A 19,618-nucleotide genomic window follows, 5' to 3' on the forward strand; every position below is an offset into this window, starting at 1 on the left:
ATATATATATACTTTATATGCATTTGCAAGCACAAGTTTAATAGAAAATCATTTGATCTAATAAAAGAAAACCAGAAAATCACCAAAATACAGCAAATGATTATAATGCTTTTGGAGCTCACGTATTGATTTGCACAAATAATGTATTTTTATTAAAAAAAATTAAGTTTTGATTTTTACTTATTTTAGACCAACTTACATGTTATTACTTTTGGATGTATGTTGTATCATCTAATCATATTAAAATTTGATAAAATTTTACATTATACTACTTATTTTATGGTGACATTTAAGCTGAATGAGCTTGATTTGTTCATTGGATATTGTTTAATTGAAAAAATAAGATGAAATAAAACTATGTGACATAATGTACTTTTCAATGTGAAATGATAGCATTGTGTCCCTCTCCCTATCACTCATTGCACACAAATTTGAGTCATGCTTCACAAAAATATGAGGCATTCTTTTTTTCTCTTAGGAGAAGAGTTATCATTCTCCACCTAATTAGATGTTGAAATTATCAGATTAAATAAAATATTTAAATAGTTTATTCTCTTGATACAATTAATACTATTAGCATTTCTGATTTCCAAAAGTTCCTAAAATTGCTCGATCAATAATCGTATGAATAAAATAGATAGCTTTGATTACATGATATGATATATGATTATGATTTAATAATGCAAAGGTTTTTGACTGATTTGGGATCATCTATATGGATAGTTGATGGCATCTTGTATGTTTTAGGCACTTTTGATAACTGAAATGCATAGGCATATCAAAACTTTTAAAAGTGCTCTATATTTTATTTGGTTAGTATTAAAGTTTTACATGCTTGATAATGATAAATGTATTAATAAAATTTAGTCCTTAAGTAATTCCTATTTTTTATATCACAATTCATTATATAAGATTTGGTTTCAAAATTATATAATTAAAGTTGTATTAGCAATAAGCATTCTCCACTAAGATGGGGATCATTTCTCTCTGTCTCTCTATCCCTTTTTAGGTTAATAAGCTTCAAAGTCTCATTCTTAATTTAGGTCACTACGAGCTTGATTTGAATTAAAAAAAAAATAAATAAACCTCTAAATCTTGACATGGCTCATCAAGAGCTTAGTCTAATTTGACAAAATCATTAAAAAAAAATAATAATAATTGTAAAAGTATGTCACCCCATAGTTTATCCCACAATAAGTTTGATATGGAATAACAAAATCTAAAAGCCTCATGTTCTAATATAGCACATTGTGGCCTTAGTTTAGATGTACAAAATTTGAAAGTCACACGTGCTAGTTTAGTTGGCTATCATGAGCTTAATCTAATTAGATAAAATATAAAATTCTTACCTTGAAAATCATAAGATGAATTTTGAGCTATCGTTTTATTATTTGTATGTTCGCTCATATTAAGTTTTTCTTGCAAGGAGCTAAATTGAATGAACAATAAAGTATTGGGTTTTGTCCACTCAAATTCAATTAATAAAGAGAACCTATATAATTAAATTGATGTACCCTTTTATAAATCATTAAAAGAGAACCTAAATAATTAAATTCATGTACCCTTTTATAAATCATTAAAATATTTATAAAATGAAAAGTTGTTCTAAAATTTAAGTAAAACTAATGAATTTCCTTTGATAATTACAGATTTAGTCTAAGATGGTAAGATGAGAGGTCATTCCATCCATGTATTTTGATAAAGAAAATCAATGAATGGTTTCTCTTAAATGATAATAGATGATTATATGGCTGACATGATAAAACTGAAGCACTTCAAACCAAGCATAAACTCCTTAATTGACGGGCTCTAAGGGACCTAATATAGTTGATCATGGCTCAAAAGGTCAACTCCCAAATAAAGTATTGGGTTTTCCATTTACTTTCTCTTCCTCCACTCTGTTGTCTTCCCGATTTGATCATCTCGAACCAACATTTGATTCTTTCCATTTTCTTCCTTCATTCGTTGCTGTCGTTTTTCCTTTTATTTGCTTCATTACCGCCTCTCTAGACTATTTAAGGAGAACTGACGCCAAAGTCAGGGTATTGCACACGCCTCACCCTTGTCTCCTCATGTAGTCATTGAAACCCCTATCGGTGTCCCTCCCCCTCTCGCTCACAGTTTCACCCAAAACCACTGCTTTTCTGACCTAACCCTTACAGCGTAGTGGTGTTCGGAGCTAGCTGAGAAGACAATAACGGGATCATAGCATACTGAGATCACTGAAATTGTATCTTCCTTCCTCCACCTTCCTCGAGCGATCAATCATCATGAACCCATCCTCTTCATTCTTGTCTTCTCTCCTTTTATTCTACTCTCTATATATAAGATAAATAATAATAATAATAATAACAATAACAATAATAATATATTATTATTTAACTTGCGCCTAACCTAATAAACAATTATATTTAGTTTCTTTAATTGTTTAAGTAATCATATGTTGAATTCTAAATTATGCAGAAGCCCTAGTTAAACCGTTGACACGAAGAAGTATCTTTTTAGCCACATTGAGATAAGTAACTAATCTTTATTAGAGGGAAAAACTTACTCTTCTTAGTTAAGAACATTATTCGTATTGCTTGCGGTAGATTCATGTTCATTTTATAAGATTGTCTGTCATGCCCTTATTACTTCAATTATATTTATTATTTTGCAATTGTTAAGGGCTTACATATATTAATAATGATGAAATCACCAATATGGTACTCTATTATTACAAATCATCTACATATATAAATAAATCTTACAATTATAATATTTTTTTTCAAATACTTTACTTTTATAAAATTGCATGTAAATTCATTTCATATCACAAACTTGCGTGGAGTTGCATGTTTTTTACATATTATACATGCGTGAAATATGATATGCTTGTGTGTGATGACGTGTAGATCGATTGAATCCTTTTAGATATTAACTAGCCAGACTGACAAACCCACAGTTTGATGACTCTAGAAGAAATTGTTGGGTTTTTTTTAGTTGGTATTAACCATACTGGTTTCAGAGTGTCTGTTAAAACTAAATATATACATATAAAATATAAAATGAAGCAAGATAATAAATAGTTACCAATTTATGCATTGGTAAAATTTAATTTGAAATGATTCCATGGTTTTTTAAGATATTTGAATATATTTTATTTACCACACTCTTACTATCTTAAAATGTTATATATATACACAGTATGTGTCTATTTTATTGTTCATTCCGAATGTCATATTTTTCTTGTTGTTTATATTTTAATAAATAATTATTATTTACCAATTTTGTATGTCAAATGCATTCATTGATATTTTTTGTTTAAAATTTATATTTCTTTGTTTATTCATGTTATCATTTGCATACAATTTCCTTTTTAAGAATACAAAATAAGTTTAATTTATTTCAATGTCAAATTCACTCATTGATTTTTTTGTTTAAAATTTATATCTTTGTTTATTCGTGTTATTATTTGCATACAATCTTCTCTTTGAAAATATAAAACATTTAATTTATTTCGGTATGCCTTACATTTTCGGGGTGAACTACCCTCCTGAGTCAGGGCGTGATAGTTCAAGTGAGGTCAAGAGAGAGGTTGTCGGAGTTTCAAGAAAAGCTAGGGTTGCAAACTCGTGCTAGAGATAAGTGAAGAACTGGACAAGATCAAGTAGAAGTAGAAGGTGATATGCTAGAAAGGTAGAATTTGAGCAAGTCATATTAGGCTACAAGAACAGGGCACGATGAGTGAGCTTCGAAGAGAGGATTGTTGGCTAACAAGGCAATGGAGTCAGACAACAAGAAAACATGGTATAGATTGGTTACTAGGTTATAAGTGAGCAAAGAGAAGTGGATCACGAGAGAGAGTAAAGCATGTGGCGAGCGAGCAAGCAAGCGTGCGTCCAGGAGTTTAGAAGAAAGTTCTCTCGAAGAACATGGAAGAAAATCGGAGCACAAGTTGTGATGTGGCCGTTAGATGACATGGAAAAAGATTCGAGCGATTGTGATGCATACAATTTCAATGAAATCATCATGATCTCCAACAATTATTTATGGATTACAATTTCAAGAGATAATAACTAATGAAGGGTGGAACTTGATTTGAATCTAATCCTTTATCATCATCATCATCATTGATGATTGATCAACCTAATACAAGTTTCATCCGCCTCAATAGCCCCATATATCAACTTAAACAGAAGAGATTAAAAAGAAAAATATAAATCAAATTGACATTGCAAGAGGTTAAAAAACCAAATATTTAAATTCACGCCAACAATGTTGAGCATAAATGAATGGAAAATAGAAGCATAATCAAATCCAATAATTAGTACAAAGTGAAACGAGTTTCATAGGTACCATCACTAGACAACCATTTGATTATACATCAACAACTCAAATTATAATACACTGCCATCGTATTCTGTAAATCTAACAAAGTTGGAGAACCAAACAGAGTGAAACAACATAATTCTGTATGGAAGTCTAGGCTTCAGCCATATTTATTAAATGAAGCAGATGCATAAATACAACCAAATAATACATCTTCACTATACCAGCAGCAGGCTATTTTAAACTTACCATAAACCCCTCTCTAAGCCTTCCAACATATTTCATGTCAACTTTCCATTTGGTGCCGCTCATCCGCTAAGCGGCGTTTAGAAAACGCCGACTCACTATTTGAAAGCTGCATTTGAACAACTTATCTGAAAACGCAGATGGCTTTTTACACTAAACACGGAACGCAGGTCACACCCTGCGGTCCGCATTTTCATATAAGCGGCTTATTTGGATAAGCACAAGCTACCCCAAATGCACCCTTAATCCAAACTTTATTGAAAATAAGTACAAATGACGCTTGAGAGTGCTTTTTCATCTAGATATTATACACTAACCTGCCTAATGATGTACAGAAACCTCTACTTTCAAGAACAATTTTCTCTGATTTTACAGAACTAGGATGAAATCTAAGAACTATTGAAACTGGACATTGTCACAATTTGTAAATCATGAAATGATTTCTTTTAGAAAGATGACAGCATATCAAATGATGAGTGGGTCGTACTCGCTTTGAAGTTTGTGCCGGTATTGAAAAACATCTAGAACTGCATATGATCTTTTAATGCCTGCTATAAATCATGGAAGAGTCTCCTGATCTGCTCCACAGATGCTGGCAACAATGTGACAGGGCACCGTTTGTACTGCACACAAGCAAAGGAATCCGACATTTCATTAATAAAAGAGTAATATGCCAAAATAATACTCTTGACTATTTACATAGGGACATTTTAGTTCCATAGTTAATAAAATTGCCAAATTAATCCCTAAACTCTTAATAGGGGCTGAAATAATCCTTCGTGGAAACAATTTCAGCCCATATTAAAAGAGTTTAGGAATTAATTTGGCACTTCTATATATTAGGACTAAAATAACCCCTTGCAAAAAAACAAGAGACTATTTTGAGGCTTTTTCATTAATAAAACAATGGCTTTCAATAAACCAGCAGAGAGGAGACTTGTATGTGAGCATGTTGTGGTTCTCACCTGTGAGACATACTTAAATATGCAAGAATAACAGAAGACAAAACCAGAGACAGCCACGACTGATGGGTTCACCCTTCTCTGGGTGCAAAGAGGACAGATAGTTCGGTCGGGAGGCAATGGTATTCCATCATGAGCTACCTGTAAAATTGTAATTGGAGTGACTTAGACTGTCGTCGAGGATAGATCTGATTGAAATGATTAGCTTTATAGTTCATCAATTCCCTAACAGAAAATGGCTAGCATCCATGTTGAACCGTGAGACGTTACATCTAAACTGTTGTGTAGGATGTTGTCTAGGATGGGTGACCTTTTGAGAAGTCACACCAATAGGACAAAATCATGAGACCATTAGGCCAAAACGAACAAAATCTCAATGATTGAGAGTTTGGGCTGTTTTAATCTCACAATTATATTATTGATTTCTTTCATGTTGAAATTAAATCTTCGAAAAATAGATATGATAGACTCAAAGTCAAATAAACAGATTTACCAATTAACTACTAACAATATACCACTGCTACCTCCTATACTTAGCTACAGATTCTTGTTGCACTACTAGATAACATGATGAATTTAATATGTATTATATGCACGATTTGTCTGAAAAAAAAAATGTTCATAAAAAAAAAAGTGAATGTAGCTAATCTTTGTGTTTTTAGGAGATAAAGGAGCTTTAATAGATCAAATTCACATTGATGACTTCTTAAAAGCACTATATTATGTTTATTCCCACCTACGCATGCACTTAAAACTAATGTTAATAGAACTAAATTTCTTTTGGATGGCCAAATCAAATAGAAGATAGTTGATATGGAGACGTCTCATCAATGAACGATGAAGGCATGCTGGTGAACTTTAGAGTACACACACTAATGGCAGATAACATAAAAATGAGTATGTTCAAAATCAAGTTTGGAAGGCATGCTATGAGGGAAAATTTTTTATGTAACTTTAACATCTTTCTTACTAAGTCTTAATCATTAGATTGAATTTCATAACAAGTTAATCATCATCAAGCCTAAAATAATTTATATTTTTTTATGACTGCAGAAGTATAGCTACTAGCATATGGTATATAATTAAAATATGTTTAGTCTAAGTTGCATAGTTTTGTTGCATACACTTTCTTACTAATTGAAACCTAGAATTGTATGTTTAGGTCTTTGCATGATTAACTTGTATTATAAAAATCTCAAATGAATCATGGATTAGGCTTTGTTTGTTTCAGTATAACTTTAAATTATAATCAACGAACTTCACATGACTAAACTTCAAATGATTTTACTTCAACTTTATATGATTCCATGTTTAGTTCTCTACCAACTAGTATTGTATAATTTATATTTGAAAACAAGCTTAGCTTTAGCTTGGGGACTAATAATACATATTCGGTATAATCAAACTAATGGAACTTAATAATCTCATTATTCAAACGCATGTGCGCACCATATATACATACATAGTGTGTGTGTGTGTCATTCAATACTTTATTCATCGTTATTTTTCTTTGATGGGTAGGTTTCTATATGGCTGAAGCAGGGCTCATATGCCAATCGGCTGAACTGGAAGATTCACCCCTCTGTTGCGCTCTGCGCAGATCTGCCACCCACCTCTTCTCCTAGATTATGCAATCCCTCTTCAATCCCTTTCATTTTCACCCCCATTCCTTTCGTAGATCTTGCCTATGCTAGCTACTAGTCTTCCTCTATTTATGCATGGTGTTTTTCTTATGTTTAATCAGTATTTGTGTATCTCCCCACTGTTCCTTTCTCCCCTGTCAGTCACCCGCACAGAGAGGCCACTGGTCTTGCCCCTTACTCGCCTCAGCCGACCGCAGTTCCCGCTAGCGATACAGACGGGCCGCAATCCCTTCTTTGTTCACCTCTCAACCATTCGCAGATCCTCCCAGCAACACAGATGTGCCGCTACTACTTCCCCCTGTTCGCCTCTCAGTCATTCGTGGGTCCTCCCAGTGCCATAGACAGGCAGTTCGTCCTCAATCGTTCATAGCTCACTTCAGCACCACGGACGAGCAGCTTGCTCCCCTCCCGTACACCTCCAGTCTTTCGCAAATCCCAACAGCACCGCAGACGAGCCCATCTTACGATATCAAAATGAAAAAATTATTATGTTGGTGTATAATGTTGGGTAGATTGTCAGAACTTAAGGGGAGTAAATTAGATTTATTTCAATCATCTAGTGGAGTATGGATTTGCTCATAATTTATATAAATTTTACACCAGTATAAATTTGTCCTAATGGAATAGGAGAGGATTGCAAAGCTCATGAGTTTGTGTGGCTAATTAAGGATCTGATGATACCAATTTTTATATGATGTTATCTAATGATTTGCTTATAGCACTCAATAGAATTAAACCATCATGAACAACCACGGAAATGATGATAGGTTCCCCTGGACTAGCTTGAACCACTAGCTACTTGAAGATAAACTGAAGTTGTATTCAATGCATTCAAAAAGACTCAAGGGCTCAAATTCATGTCTCCAATGCACTTTAGTTAAAAATTTTGGAGAAAACATAATTTGTTAATGTTGCCTTCGCTTTTTCTAAATTTTTAAAATTAATCAAATTATTTTAAAAAATACTCAAAATAACTTTTCGGTTTTTCATTTCTTTTTTCAAAACATGAACTCCCGACCTCCTGAACTCATGAATCAGCTGCCAACCAGCAGCATATCAAAACCAATAACAACTTTGTTAGGTCAACCAACAACTCCAATCCGGAATTCATCACTTTTTTCCGAATCACAAATAAATCACCTAATGCGATGCTCAATAAAAACATAAACATAAACATAAACAACTAATATTTAAGAAATCAAATATACTCTTTTTTCATATTAAAACAGAAACAAAATAGAATAAAAAATAATCAATAATCAAATCTGATTTCAAAGGGCCCCTTGTTATGTGAGATATGATGTTTTTCATTTGAATTTATATAAGTTAATTAAACCAACGTTGTAGGATGACGAAACAATTAAGAGTAAAAGGGTTTTTAGCTATAAATATTATAAAATCTCTTTGAAATTAAAAAAAAAAACATTTTATATTTTTTGGCAATTTATATTGCTTAATTTAATATTTATTATGCCTTATTTACCATTTATTTTCCTGAATATGATTTTATATACTAACTATGCTAACTAATTATCTATGATAATTACCATTTAATAAACCATTTGAGCTTAATACCTATTCCGTTGCATTAATTGAGTTATTTATATAAATTTTCATATACACTACTACGTATTTATCTTAGAACACCATTAAATTATGAAAAAAACTTTCATTTATTTATGAAACTGCTATTCAGGCTCCCTCAAGCTCTAATGGTTAGTTTAAAGAGCAATTGGGAGCCATTTCTTCGCAGTATCCAAAGTTTTTTTATTTTCTTGGAGGAAATTTTATATGATTTTTGGTGCATCTCATGGCTATATATAAAGCTTATATTAATGTGAGAAATGATAAGGAAAATGCAAAGATTGAAAGCCTTTAAGTCTCTCTCTCTTTCTCTCTTAATTTGTATCTGTATATGTACAATCTAAGATTATAATGAAAGTTGTCCTTATTAGCTTGGTGATAACCTTGATGCATCACCAAAGTTCATAAGGACTTTGGAAGGTTCTTGTTATAACCCAGAGGTATTGTTTGCCTTGCCTAAAAGGAAAGATGTAGTAAATATATTTATTGAATGCAGGAAAATAAGAGTTATTTGGCTAGTCAATCCTAAATAAGATGGCTTCTCCGCCAGAATGATGGGTTATATGGAATCATAAGCAAGGAAGTGCCTTAAGCGTAAATGTATGCCAGCAGGAAAAATCACATAACAAATATATTGTATCAACCTCTTAGTCATTTACTTCCACTTTTATGTTTGGTTTGTTATTTTACATGCTTATGTGATGATTTAAAATATGCATTTATGCTGAATTATTAAGTACAATATAATACTTATGCTCAAATTTTAATTCTCTCACATTTAGCATATATCTTTGTATCACTGTCAACTTTGTCCCAAAGATTTGGCTTGGTGCTATGAATAACCATTTATTAGTTATGGTTGAGAGGAATCTAAGGTGTTAATTATTCAAATGCCATTTTGAATAGCTTCTATTCATGAAATCATAAGTCTACTTTTTCTTTTACAATTTTCTAAAACTAATTTTATCAACTTATCTAATGGATACACTTTACATGTTTTGTTGCATATTTTCAAAACACTTTAGCCTATTTTTGATTACCTAATCATTCACAGACGTCACTTCAACATTTTCTCTGATATAATCATCCTTTAATTATCTTAATTTTATCATGAGTTCATCTTAGGATTCTCATTTCTGCACACTTAAACTTAGATACTAATAACCTTTCCCACCGCCAAGCATTTAGATCCATAAAACAAAGTCAAATTAATTGTGGTTTCATAAAATTTATCTTTAAGCCTCCTTAATATTCTCTTACATAAAATTCCTAACACCCTTCTCTATTTTAACTGTCCAGCTGTAAAAGTTATATCCTCATTTATATCTCCATTTTTCAGTATAATAAATCTATGACACTAAAAATTATCACAAATGACAAATTATCTTTAAAAATTATCACACATGAATTCAAATATATTTATGCATGATTAAATTATCATTGCTGTTTGATGATCAAACATCTCACTAGCTTGTATGATTGAGTAAACACCTTGTTGTGCTTACTAAATCACTACTCACACATCAAGCTTACTGGAATTTATGGATCATAGAATGTTTGCTTCGTTACAATTGTAGGTTGTTTTAATTGATTACAAGTTGTATGCTAATATGTTTGAGTTTGATATAATTACATTGATTTGAACAGTCTTTCTATGAACTAACCATATCTATTACACATCTCATTCAACTACACTTTTATATTTCTATTCATGTGTGCTTAGATTGTTAAATTACTTTCCCCATTGGATTGATAGGACTTTGAAGGAAATTAACGAGAAATGCATACTAAATTTACCTCTTCCTCTTGCTTTGCCTTTACTTATAGAAAAGAATTCAATATGTAAAAGAGGTTATGCATTTTTGGCCTCTTACTTCTGGAATAACTAGAAATTTATAACCAGAAAAATTATTAAACATTCCAACAGGAAAACTTTATCTCACTCTCTGGTTAAAACACATTGCCTCATAAAATCCAGAATACAGGATCAGTAGCTATGATGAAAAACTTTTTAGGAGAGACAAGGTAAGTTGCCAAACAATATGTAAAGGAAAAAATTCTGCACAATTTATACATAGAGTTTTTGCTATTTGTTGGAACAAAAATGACATGTTGATCCGAAAGTAAAAGTAAATTTCAGTACCTCCAGAAACCATATTTCAATAATAAAAGCACATGAGATCAAGGCTGCATGCATCGCCAGGCTAAGCCGTGCAAATAAATGCACGACAAAAAAAAAAGAGCAATTTGATATACCAGACCATAATGTCACAAAATACCTTTGGTTGAGGTGGTGGGGGAGGTGGGGGATAAACTGTTGGAGCTGACATTCTCTCTTCAGCAGATTGATACCACCACTCCATCATCTGCAATACATGGAAATAATTGAATAAATTTGATGATTAAAACATGGGAGGTTTACATAGTTCACACACAATTCTTATGTATTTTCATATTTCTGTTGTGGCGGTGTCTAAAGGCAATTTAACCTCTTATTTGCCTAAGAGCAATTTAGTCTTTTATTATTATTACTATTGGGTATAAATAGGACTAAATATATTTAGCGTTGGGTCCATGCAAGAGATTGTTGTCATGAGTTTTAGGGTTATGGTTTGGGAGATATTTCCTAACTCTTGAATTATAGGATTTCGGAGAGATTGTCTACCTCTCGAATTTTAGGTGCTTGTCTTATGTATTCGTGTTGAGTTGTTTGATGTTCTTGCAATAAAACATTCATTTTCCCTAATTGTTGTGGAAAATCATCTCGAGTCGTATCAAATTGGGTATTAGAGCCTTCGATCTCCCGAAAATCAACCACAGATTGTTGCGTAGAGGAATTTTCGTTGGGTCCACACAAGAGATTGTTGTGTTGTCATGAGTTTTAGGGTTATGGTTTGGGAGAGATTTCCTAACTCTTGAATTATAGGATTTTAGAGAGATCGCCTACCTCTCGAATTTTAGGTGCTTGCCTTATGTATTCGTGTTGAGTTGTTTGATGTTATTACAATAAAACATTTGCCCTAATTGTTGTGGAAAATCATCTCCGGTCGTATCAAATTGGGTATTAGAGCCTTCGAGCTCCAGAAAATCAACCACTAGATTGTTGCGTAGAGGAATTTCATCGCCCTCGGCATTGAAGCTTGTGATTCAGTAGGTGTCCATCAAAGTTTTAAAAAAAGTGGGAGTTGGGCGGGGCGTTTTAGTTATTACGTGAAAAGGTGTAAGCCCCAGGGCATTAGATGTAAGCCCCAGGGCATTAGATGTAAGCCCCACAATATTAAAAAAAATCAATTAAAAACAATGAAATTATTGTAGCTGCAGTAAATTCAAGTATAAGTTAAGAACTTACTCATCAAAATAAAAAAGCAAGTTAAACCAGTGAAATTACTATACTGTAGCTACAGTAAAATTATCTACTAATTTCTTAAAAATCACGTCTAATTTTATTACCTAATAAAATCTAGCTAAGGGAGAGAGGAAGAGCATCTATGGGTGGGAGAGAGGAGGAGCGTCTACAAGAGAAAGACGCTCTGCAAGAGAGAGGAAGAGTGTCTGCGGGAGAGGAAGCGGGATGGTGGCAATCCTCTGCGTGCGAGATCGACTGTATGCGAGAGATGATAAAACGGCTATTGCGGGTGCACCTGCGTGCGGCTGTGGGAGAGACAAAGGATACAAAGCAATGGTTGTCTTCGTGCAACTGTGGGAGAGACGAAAGAGTTTGTTACGACAAGTGTAGGAAATTAAGGATTTTTTTCTCCTTTATTTACCTAAATAGTGAGCTGTATGCCCCATTAGGGCGTAAATTAAGCTCTAGAGGCGTATAGGGTGGTCTGATGCGTAAGCCTCTCGTGTGCTTGGGCCGAATTGGCTCGCACCCCACCTCTGGGCATGCTACATTTACACTTTTCAAAACAAAGGTGTCCATATAACCTCCCGATTACAACCTTGTCACAATAAAAGACAACAGGGAAGCGGGAAGGATCAGTCACGATAAAGCTGTGATAGGACGAGCTAAGAAGCAAAGCACGGGATCATAGTGCACAGCAGTCACGATTTGACCTAGTTAGGATGCCAATGAATAGGATTGCAGCGCATGACCTAATCTAGCAATACAATTGTGATACAAGCTAGTTGTGAAGCCAACAACGCAATAATCTGAGAAGCGTATGCCCTGGACGTTTGATTCTGAGATGGATGATAGACCACGTTGGATTGTGGCGTACAACCAAATCTTGCAATACAGTTGCAATTGGAGCTAGCTAGAAAGCATCGCGGAGCGTGCAGGTGCCTTTGTCGCGATCGAACTCAAAATAGTTGTGATTTGACAAAGCTGACGAAATTGAGGCCCTACAACGTCATCTTTGTGACCTCGTGAAATAGTCGTGATTTGAGCTAACTGGGAAGCTGACTGGATCACGACATACAACTCTTGCTCAAAATCCGTCTGAGTAATGGCGGCCAAGAAAATTCATAATTTGGAGAAGAAATTGGAGGAAAAGGTGAGCCAAATCAAATCAGGGATAGAAAAAAGGTTCTCAACCATAGATGAAAAGTTTTCACCCATTAACAATTGATTCAAGAACTTGGAGGAGATGAGGAGGCTAATCGAGATGTAATCCAAGACTCTGCCGATTGTTCAATTTGCAAACTCTAATCAAAGATTGTCAGGAAAATTCTTGGCTCAATAAAATGGGAAAAAGATTGGACGAGATGAACATGAGGAAAGCATCCACCATTAAGAACCCCTTTCAGGGCTCCGGTGGGGGGTGGGAATAGAGCTTTCCGATTGGAAACAGTTGGGCCAAAACATGGAGAACGGGTTATGCAAAGGGTACGGAGGAGCATGAAGAATGAAGTGAGGAACCGGGATGGGGTATGACTATAATTGAAGAAAGAAGTTTTACCCTATATGAATGGGGGGAAACACTGGAGGGAGAGGATGTTAGGGTTAAGAAGTTGAAGATGTCGATCTTAGAAGAGGAAGACACACATGAGTGGGCGTACTGGGTTGAACGATACTTCGTGGTGAATGGGCTAAATGAGGAGAAGCACATAGCGGCAGGGTTATTTTTGGAGGGAAATGCCCAGGCATGGTTTTAGTAGAGGAAAGCTAGATATCTAATTTGATCGCGGGAGGAATTTAAGGATTGCTTGTTGTAACGTTTTCAAGTCATTCAGGAAGGAAACTTACACGAGCAATTCTTTGCCTTAACTCAGGAAAAGACCATCATGGAGTATATGGAGAAATTTGAGATGCTATCTAGCCGTTTGAGAGGGATACTGAGAAGTTTTGGACAAAAAACTTCACAATAGAATTTAAGCCATTGATTTGAGCATACTTCGTATGTTGAGATCGCAAAGATAGGGAGAAAATATGAAATTAGCATAGTTGGTTAAAGATAAAAATAGAATTGAAAGGGCTAATAGGAGTAGCACATGTAAAGTGTTATACCGAACTACTACAATCACTATGATACAAAAAACTCGAACAGTGAAAGTCCAAAGGGATATTGGAAGAAAAATTCACAATAGAATTGAGGCCACTGATTCGAGCATCCCTCATATGTCGAGACTGCAAAGATAGGAGGAAACTATGAAATTAACACAGTTGGTTAAAGATAAAAATACAATTGAATGGGCTAATAGGATCAACAGGAGTGAAGTGTCATACCGAACTGCTACAATCACGATGATAACAAATACTCGAACAATAAAAGTCTAGAGGGAGGCTCCACAGGACATGAGCAATTGGGTCATGACTGAGATTAACATTCAAACTCCTTACAAAGATAAAGATTCAAGAGAAGCAAGCAAAAAAGTTATATTTTTGGTGTGATGAAAAGTTGACCCCAGGGCATCGTTGCAAGGATCATATGCTGCGGGTTCTCACAGCATGGACAAGGAGGCAAGAGAGCTTGATCATACATCAATTTTCTTTCATCCACCTTGTGGACGAGATTCTTCTTTGGGAGGGGAATATTATTACGTCAATGCTTAAGGACAATTTTGGCATTTATTAGCCTAAGAGCAAATTAGTTTTTTATTATTATTCATGTTGGGTATAAACGGGGTTAATATGTTTAGGGTTGGGGTTATGCATGAGATTATTGTCTTGAATCTTAGGGTTAGGGTTTGGGGGAGATTTACTACATCTCAAATTATAGGATTTGGGAGAGATCGCCTAACTCTCGAATTGTAGGTGCTCAGTTGTATTTGTGTCGAGTTGTTTGATGTTCTTGCAATAAAATATTTATTTGCCCTAATTTCTGTGGAAAATTTGTCTCTGATTGTATCAATCTCACACCCAAACTTGCATATTTACATACATAGCATTTTGGTGCTTTAAACCTATGTATGAAAAAGTGGATTTTATCTCGCACCTAAATTTGCATATTTACATACATAACATTTTGGTGTTTTAAACCTATGTATGAAAAGGTGGATTTTAATTTTAAAAAGTGGTAATAGTGTTATTTTTATGTGATATTAAAGATTTGAGTGCTATGTGTGAAAATATGAAAGTTTAGGCGTGAGATATGTAAATGCATAAGAATGTGTGCTATAAATGTAATTGCCGCTTAAAACTTATATGAACATGCTCAACAAGCGAATGAACTAAAGCTCACCGATCAAATACTCAATGCAGATGATCAATGACACTTAACATGCAAAAGGTGTATGAAACTACGTGTTGACCTCGCTTTCGATCGAGGTGCAGTTTTCCCCTCCTTAGTAGCCTAGGATCTAGCCGTAGGACTTTTATGTCGACTATTCCTAGAAAACTAGTGAAGGAGCCCTCCCCGTTAACAATTCTGAACTTTTCTTCTCGACTTGACGTTCCATATAGTAGTTTTAATCGCCATTGTTTAGTAGGTAAGACTACTTTGAAGAAACTCAGAAAGTATTCCCATAGAACTGTCGGCCTTAGAATTGACTGTACTCGTTGATTTGGCGCCGCCGCGCTCTTCGCCATCCTGTTTAATCAAATTCGAGCCGAATTCTTGACGTAATTTGGGTCGCAACGCGTTTTAGTCCCAATCGTCGACGAAGTCATCTAAATGACTCCGGATAACGAAACTGACTGTGCCGATGCGTCCGGAACATCGATTTTGCCTAGAGGGGACGTTTGTTTATTAATCCCTAAACCTAAATCTATCTTTCCCCCTCCTCCCTTCTTTCTCTCGAACCCGCGGGCCTCAACCCTAACGCGGCTCGTTCGCTTGGTCCGTCTCTCACCCGTCTGTGCCGTTGGATTCCCGCACTCGTCCCTCTCGCACTCGAGACAATCTCGCAGACGACCCATCCCCTTATCATTGTCGTGGATCCTATCCCCTGCGAGGTTCTTACCCTCTGCTTCTCGAGCCACCAGCATAGAGCGTCTACTGCGTTCGATTCCTCGAACCGAATAGGATCTTTCGATCGCTCCTCCTCCTTCTCCCGTCTGAATTAAGCTCTACTTAGAGCATTTAAAAAAAAAACCGAAAATCTCTAAGGGAGAAAAAACTCTGTCATTTTTCTTTCTCACTAAATTCTTTAGTTTTCTGTGCTTGGGTTGGCTTCCTCTTACTGTTGGAAGAGTAGTCGGAGTTGAGAAGTGCTTTTAAAAGTTTCTGTATTACTTTCTTTTTGTTTCAAGGAGGTACCTTCTTCCCCCCTGTGCTATACTTTCTCCCCCTCTGTGCCTTGTCTTTCTTCGGTTTTCTCTCTGTTGAGCTCCTTAGCTTGGTGCAGTGGACGATACAACATGCTTGCGTGATATTATTTTTTTTTTTTTTAAATGCATGTTACTCAAGCATCTAGAAATGGAAATATGAGCATGTCTTAGGAATTAGACTTGATTACTTGCTTAAAATGATGGAAATATGGCGTGTTATCAGTTCTTCTCTTTTCTCTGCTTAAGGTGATGAAACTATGGCATATTTCTATTGGAAGCAAATTGGAAATATTAAAATGCAGCTTTGAGATAATGTTGACTCCTTTTTCAAGCATGTTGGGATATGTATTATGAAGTTTTTCATTCATTCTTTTCTAGCATGAGATATTGGAAGAGTTATTTGGCCTTTCATGCATAAGCAGGGCTTGATTTTGACATGTCACGGATTCTTTATGCTCAAAATTCACGCTAGGAAGAAGTTTATATTAATTTGAAAAAATTCTATAGTTGTTCTTATTTGAAGCATGTGGTGGCCCTATGTTTTGACATTTTGAAGGCATGAAGGTATTTTTTATAGCTTTCATTGTGGCCTGATTTTGAGCCTTAACTGCGGCTTGATTTTTAGCCCTTGCTGGTTTTCAGTTTGCTTGAGGATGGCTGGGTTTGGATTCATTGCCATAAACTGCACTTGTAGCTTATAAAATTTTGGTTTCTAGCCTCCATTGGGGCTCGGTTTTCACCTTGGAAGGGCATGAGATGTTGGTTCTGTTGAGGCTTGGCTTTTGGTTTTGGTTGAAACATTGCCCTAACTGTTTAAGCTTCACGTATGGGCTTTGAGGGGTTTGCTTTTGGCTTTGTTTGGGAGCTCTGTTTGCTTGCCTTAGCTCCTACCCGAGATCCCGTTTTTGGTGTTTATTCCTACCACTGCTCCATAGCTGTGGGAGGGTTTGGTTTTATTTGCTTTAACCCCTGTTAGGGACTCGGTTTTTGCATACTGTGAGTGTTTTTTGCTTAAATATACATATTATGGAGGAATTTATTTTGATTTGGAGGAGTTCTATAGCTATTCTTGTTTGAAACATATGGTAGTCCTATATTTTGATGTCTTGAGGGCATAGAGATGTTTTCTAGTCTTAGTTGTAGCCTAGGTTTGAACCTCAGCTGTGACTCTGGTTGGGAGCTCGGTTTTGCCTTGTCCTGTCCCTACCCGAGAAGTGGCTTGGGTTTTGATTTTTGTTGGCCTTAGCTCCTACCCGAAAGCCTGTTTTGGCGTACTGTGTTGTCCTTATTCGAGAACTGTTAGCTGGTTTTGATGGATTGGTTTGAAAATTTATAAGGCTGCAGTTTTGATATTTGTTTGGTTCCTAGCCGTGGGTTTGTGATGTGGTTGAGTTAGCCTCCCCCTTTGGTCCTACCCATGAGCTCAACATTGAGATTTGCTCCACTTGCAGTCCTTACCTGTGAGACCTATTGGAGGTTGTTTGGTGTGATTTAGACCTTGTTGGGCTTGAACTACTCAGATGATTGTAGGTGGATTGAAATTATGATTATATTTTGCACTCTTATGTATATCAAAGATCCTTATATAGCTAGTTTGGCTTGCCTTAACCGTGAGCTTCTTATGTCTTGGGTTGCCTTGGCTGTGAGCCTCTCTTGTTCTTTGGGCTTCCTTGACCGAAAACCTTGGTGGTTGTTTCCTCTTTTCTATTGACCCCGACCGTGAGCATTTATTTGGTTCTGTGAAGATTTTAGACTCATGTGATATATGAGGTTATTGGTTAATTCGGGAGTTGGGATATATTAATTTTGATATGGGTTTGGATACCGACGCTAGGAGGTCATTTGTATGTGATCGTCACATGACTTGGGTTAAGCCACTTATAAAAATGTGAGAAAGTGATATCCTTTCGGATTGATTCAAGTATCTTCGGGTCTTCCTTTTCAGGTCTTTTTCGTCATGATTTTTAAGAGCTGATTCATCCTCCGTTCTTTTCGATATTTTAGGTGGATCAGTCCCTCCTCTCTCTCACCCCATTTTTGTTCTTTTTTTTCCTTGCTTCTTAGTTCGATTTTTTATGTTTATGTCTGATACATAAGTTTCCACGTATAATCTTTTGCTATACATGAAACCACTGAAACCATGAAACAAGGTCGCAAGTAGGTCGGTTTTGTTTTGGGACTTAGGGCGGTGATAATAAAGGCACACCGGAGATAGAGCTGAATGATATGTCATCCTACGACATCGGGACTACGTCCTACGACATCGGGATCCGATTCAGGAACCCGGTGAGCTGTAGGATGACAATATTATTTACCGACACAAGACTAGCGAGAGTTGACCCGAACCTTCTTAGGTTGTTAGTAGTCTTATGCCCGACAGTGCGATCGAATCGTGGACAACTACTTTTCAAAATTGATAAAAACAAATTTGATAAGAACAAATACACATTTTCTAAAACAAAAATACATTTTTCGCTACAAACAAAATTGATACAGCCCAATTTTTGCATGTTTGAAACCTATGTGCATGCTGAAAATATAAATTTTAAATACATTTTAAACATCGGTTGTCCACCTGTTGATCACCTGTTGAGGCTAAGGAGTACCCTCCTGAGTTAGGTTCGATAGGACACCCTTCTAGTTGAGTGGCGAGCTTTATACATCCAGGTGACCGAGTAGCCTTTGACGACCCTCGAGTACTAATATATAGTTGAGTCTAGCCCTGACCCGAGTGCTTGTGGTCCCCCTCTTTTCGGACTTTTTCATATGTTTTTCTTGAAATTTTTCGACAAAACACTCGTGGTCTATTTTCGAGATTTTCCCGTGCTTTCTATTATTTTAATCCATTTGTCGATTGCCTCACATTTCTCTTGTCATGAGTCTTTTGACGATCTTTCTAGAGATTTCTGGACGATGTTTCTTTGTTTTCATTTATAAAAAACATTTCAGTATGTTTCCTCAAGTTTTGTTGTTTGAACCTGTTGCATCAATTACACCTAAGGAACATCGGATCTCCTAGGTATACAGGTTTGTTTTATGTTTACAGCATGTTATTCTTTTATAATCACTTCCCTGCTGTACCTTTTACTTTTCTTTATACCGCATGTTGTATTGTTTTCTTTAATGTCTGTCCTGTACTACATATTCTACTATTATGTTATACACTGTACAACTTCAAATACACTGTACAACTTCAACTGAAATGTTATCTATAAAAC

General features: G+C 35.4%; 1 protein-coding gene across 1 annotated transcript in view; it reads right to left on the bottom strand.

The window, feature by feature from the left end:
- Window positions 1-4,331: 4,331 nt before the first annotated feature.
- LOC110023774 (peroxisome biogenesis protein 12) overlaps window positions 4,332-19,618 on the bottom strand; it is a 30,933-nt gene continuing 15,646 nt past the window's right edge. Inside the window, exons 8-10 of the mRNA XM_020723350.1 lie at window positions 11,026-11,112; window positions 5,523-5,660; window positions 4,332-5,180 (exon numbers count right to left, since the gene is read on the bottom strand). Of these exons, the coding sequence (XP_020579009.1) occupies window positions 5,109-5,180; window positions 5,523-5,660; window positions 11,026-11,112 (297 nt within the window). The 3' untranslated portion in view covers window positions 4,332-5,108. The remainder of the gene's footprint in view (window positions 5,181-5,522; window positions 5,661-11,025; window positions 11,113-19,618) is intronic.

The sequence above is a fragment of the Phalaenopsis equestris genome, unplaced genomic scaffold (assembly GCF_001263595.1).
Source record: "Phalaenopsis equestris unplaced genomic scaffold, ASM126359v1 Scaffold000229, whole genome shotgun sequence".
NCBI lineage: Eukaryota > Viridiplantae > Streptophyta > Magnoliopsida > Asparagales > Orchidaceae > Phalaenopsis > Phalaenopsis equestris.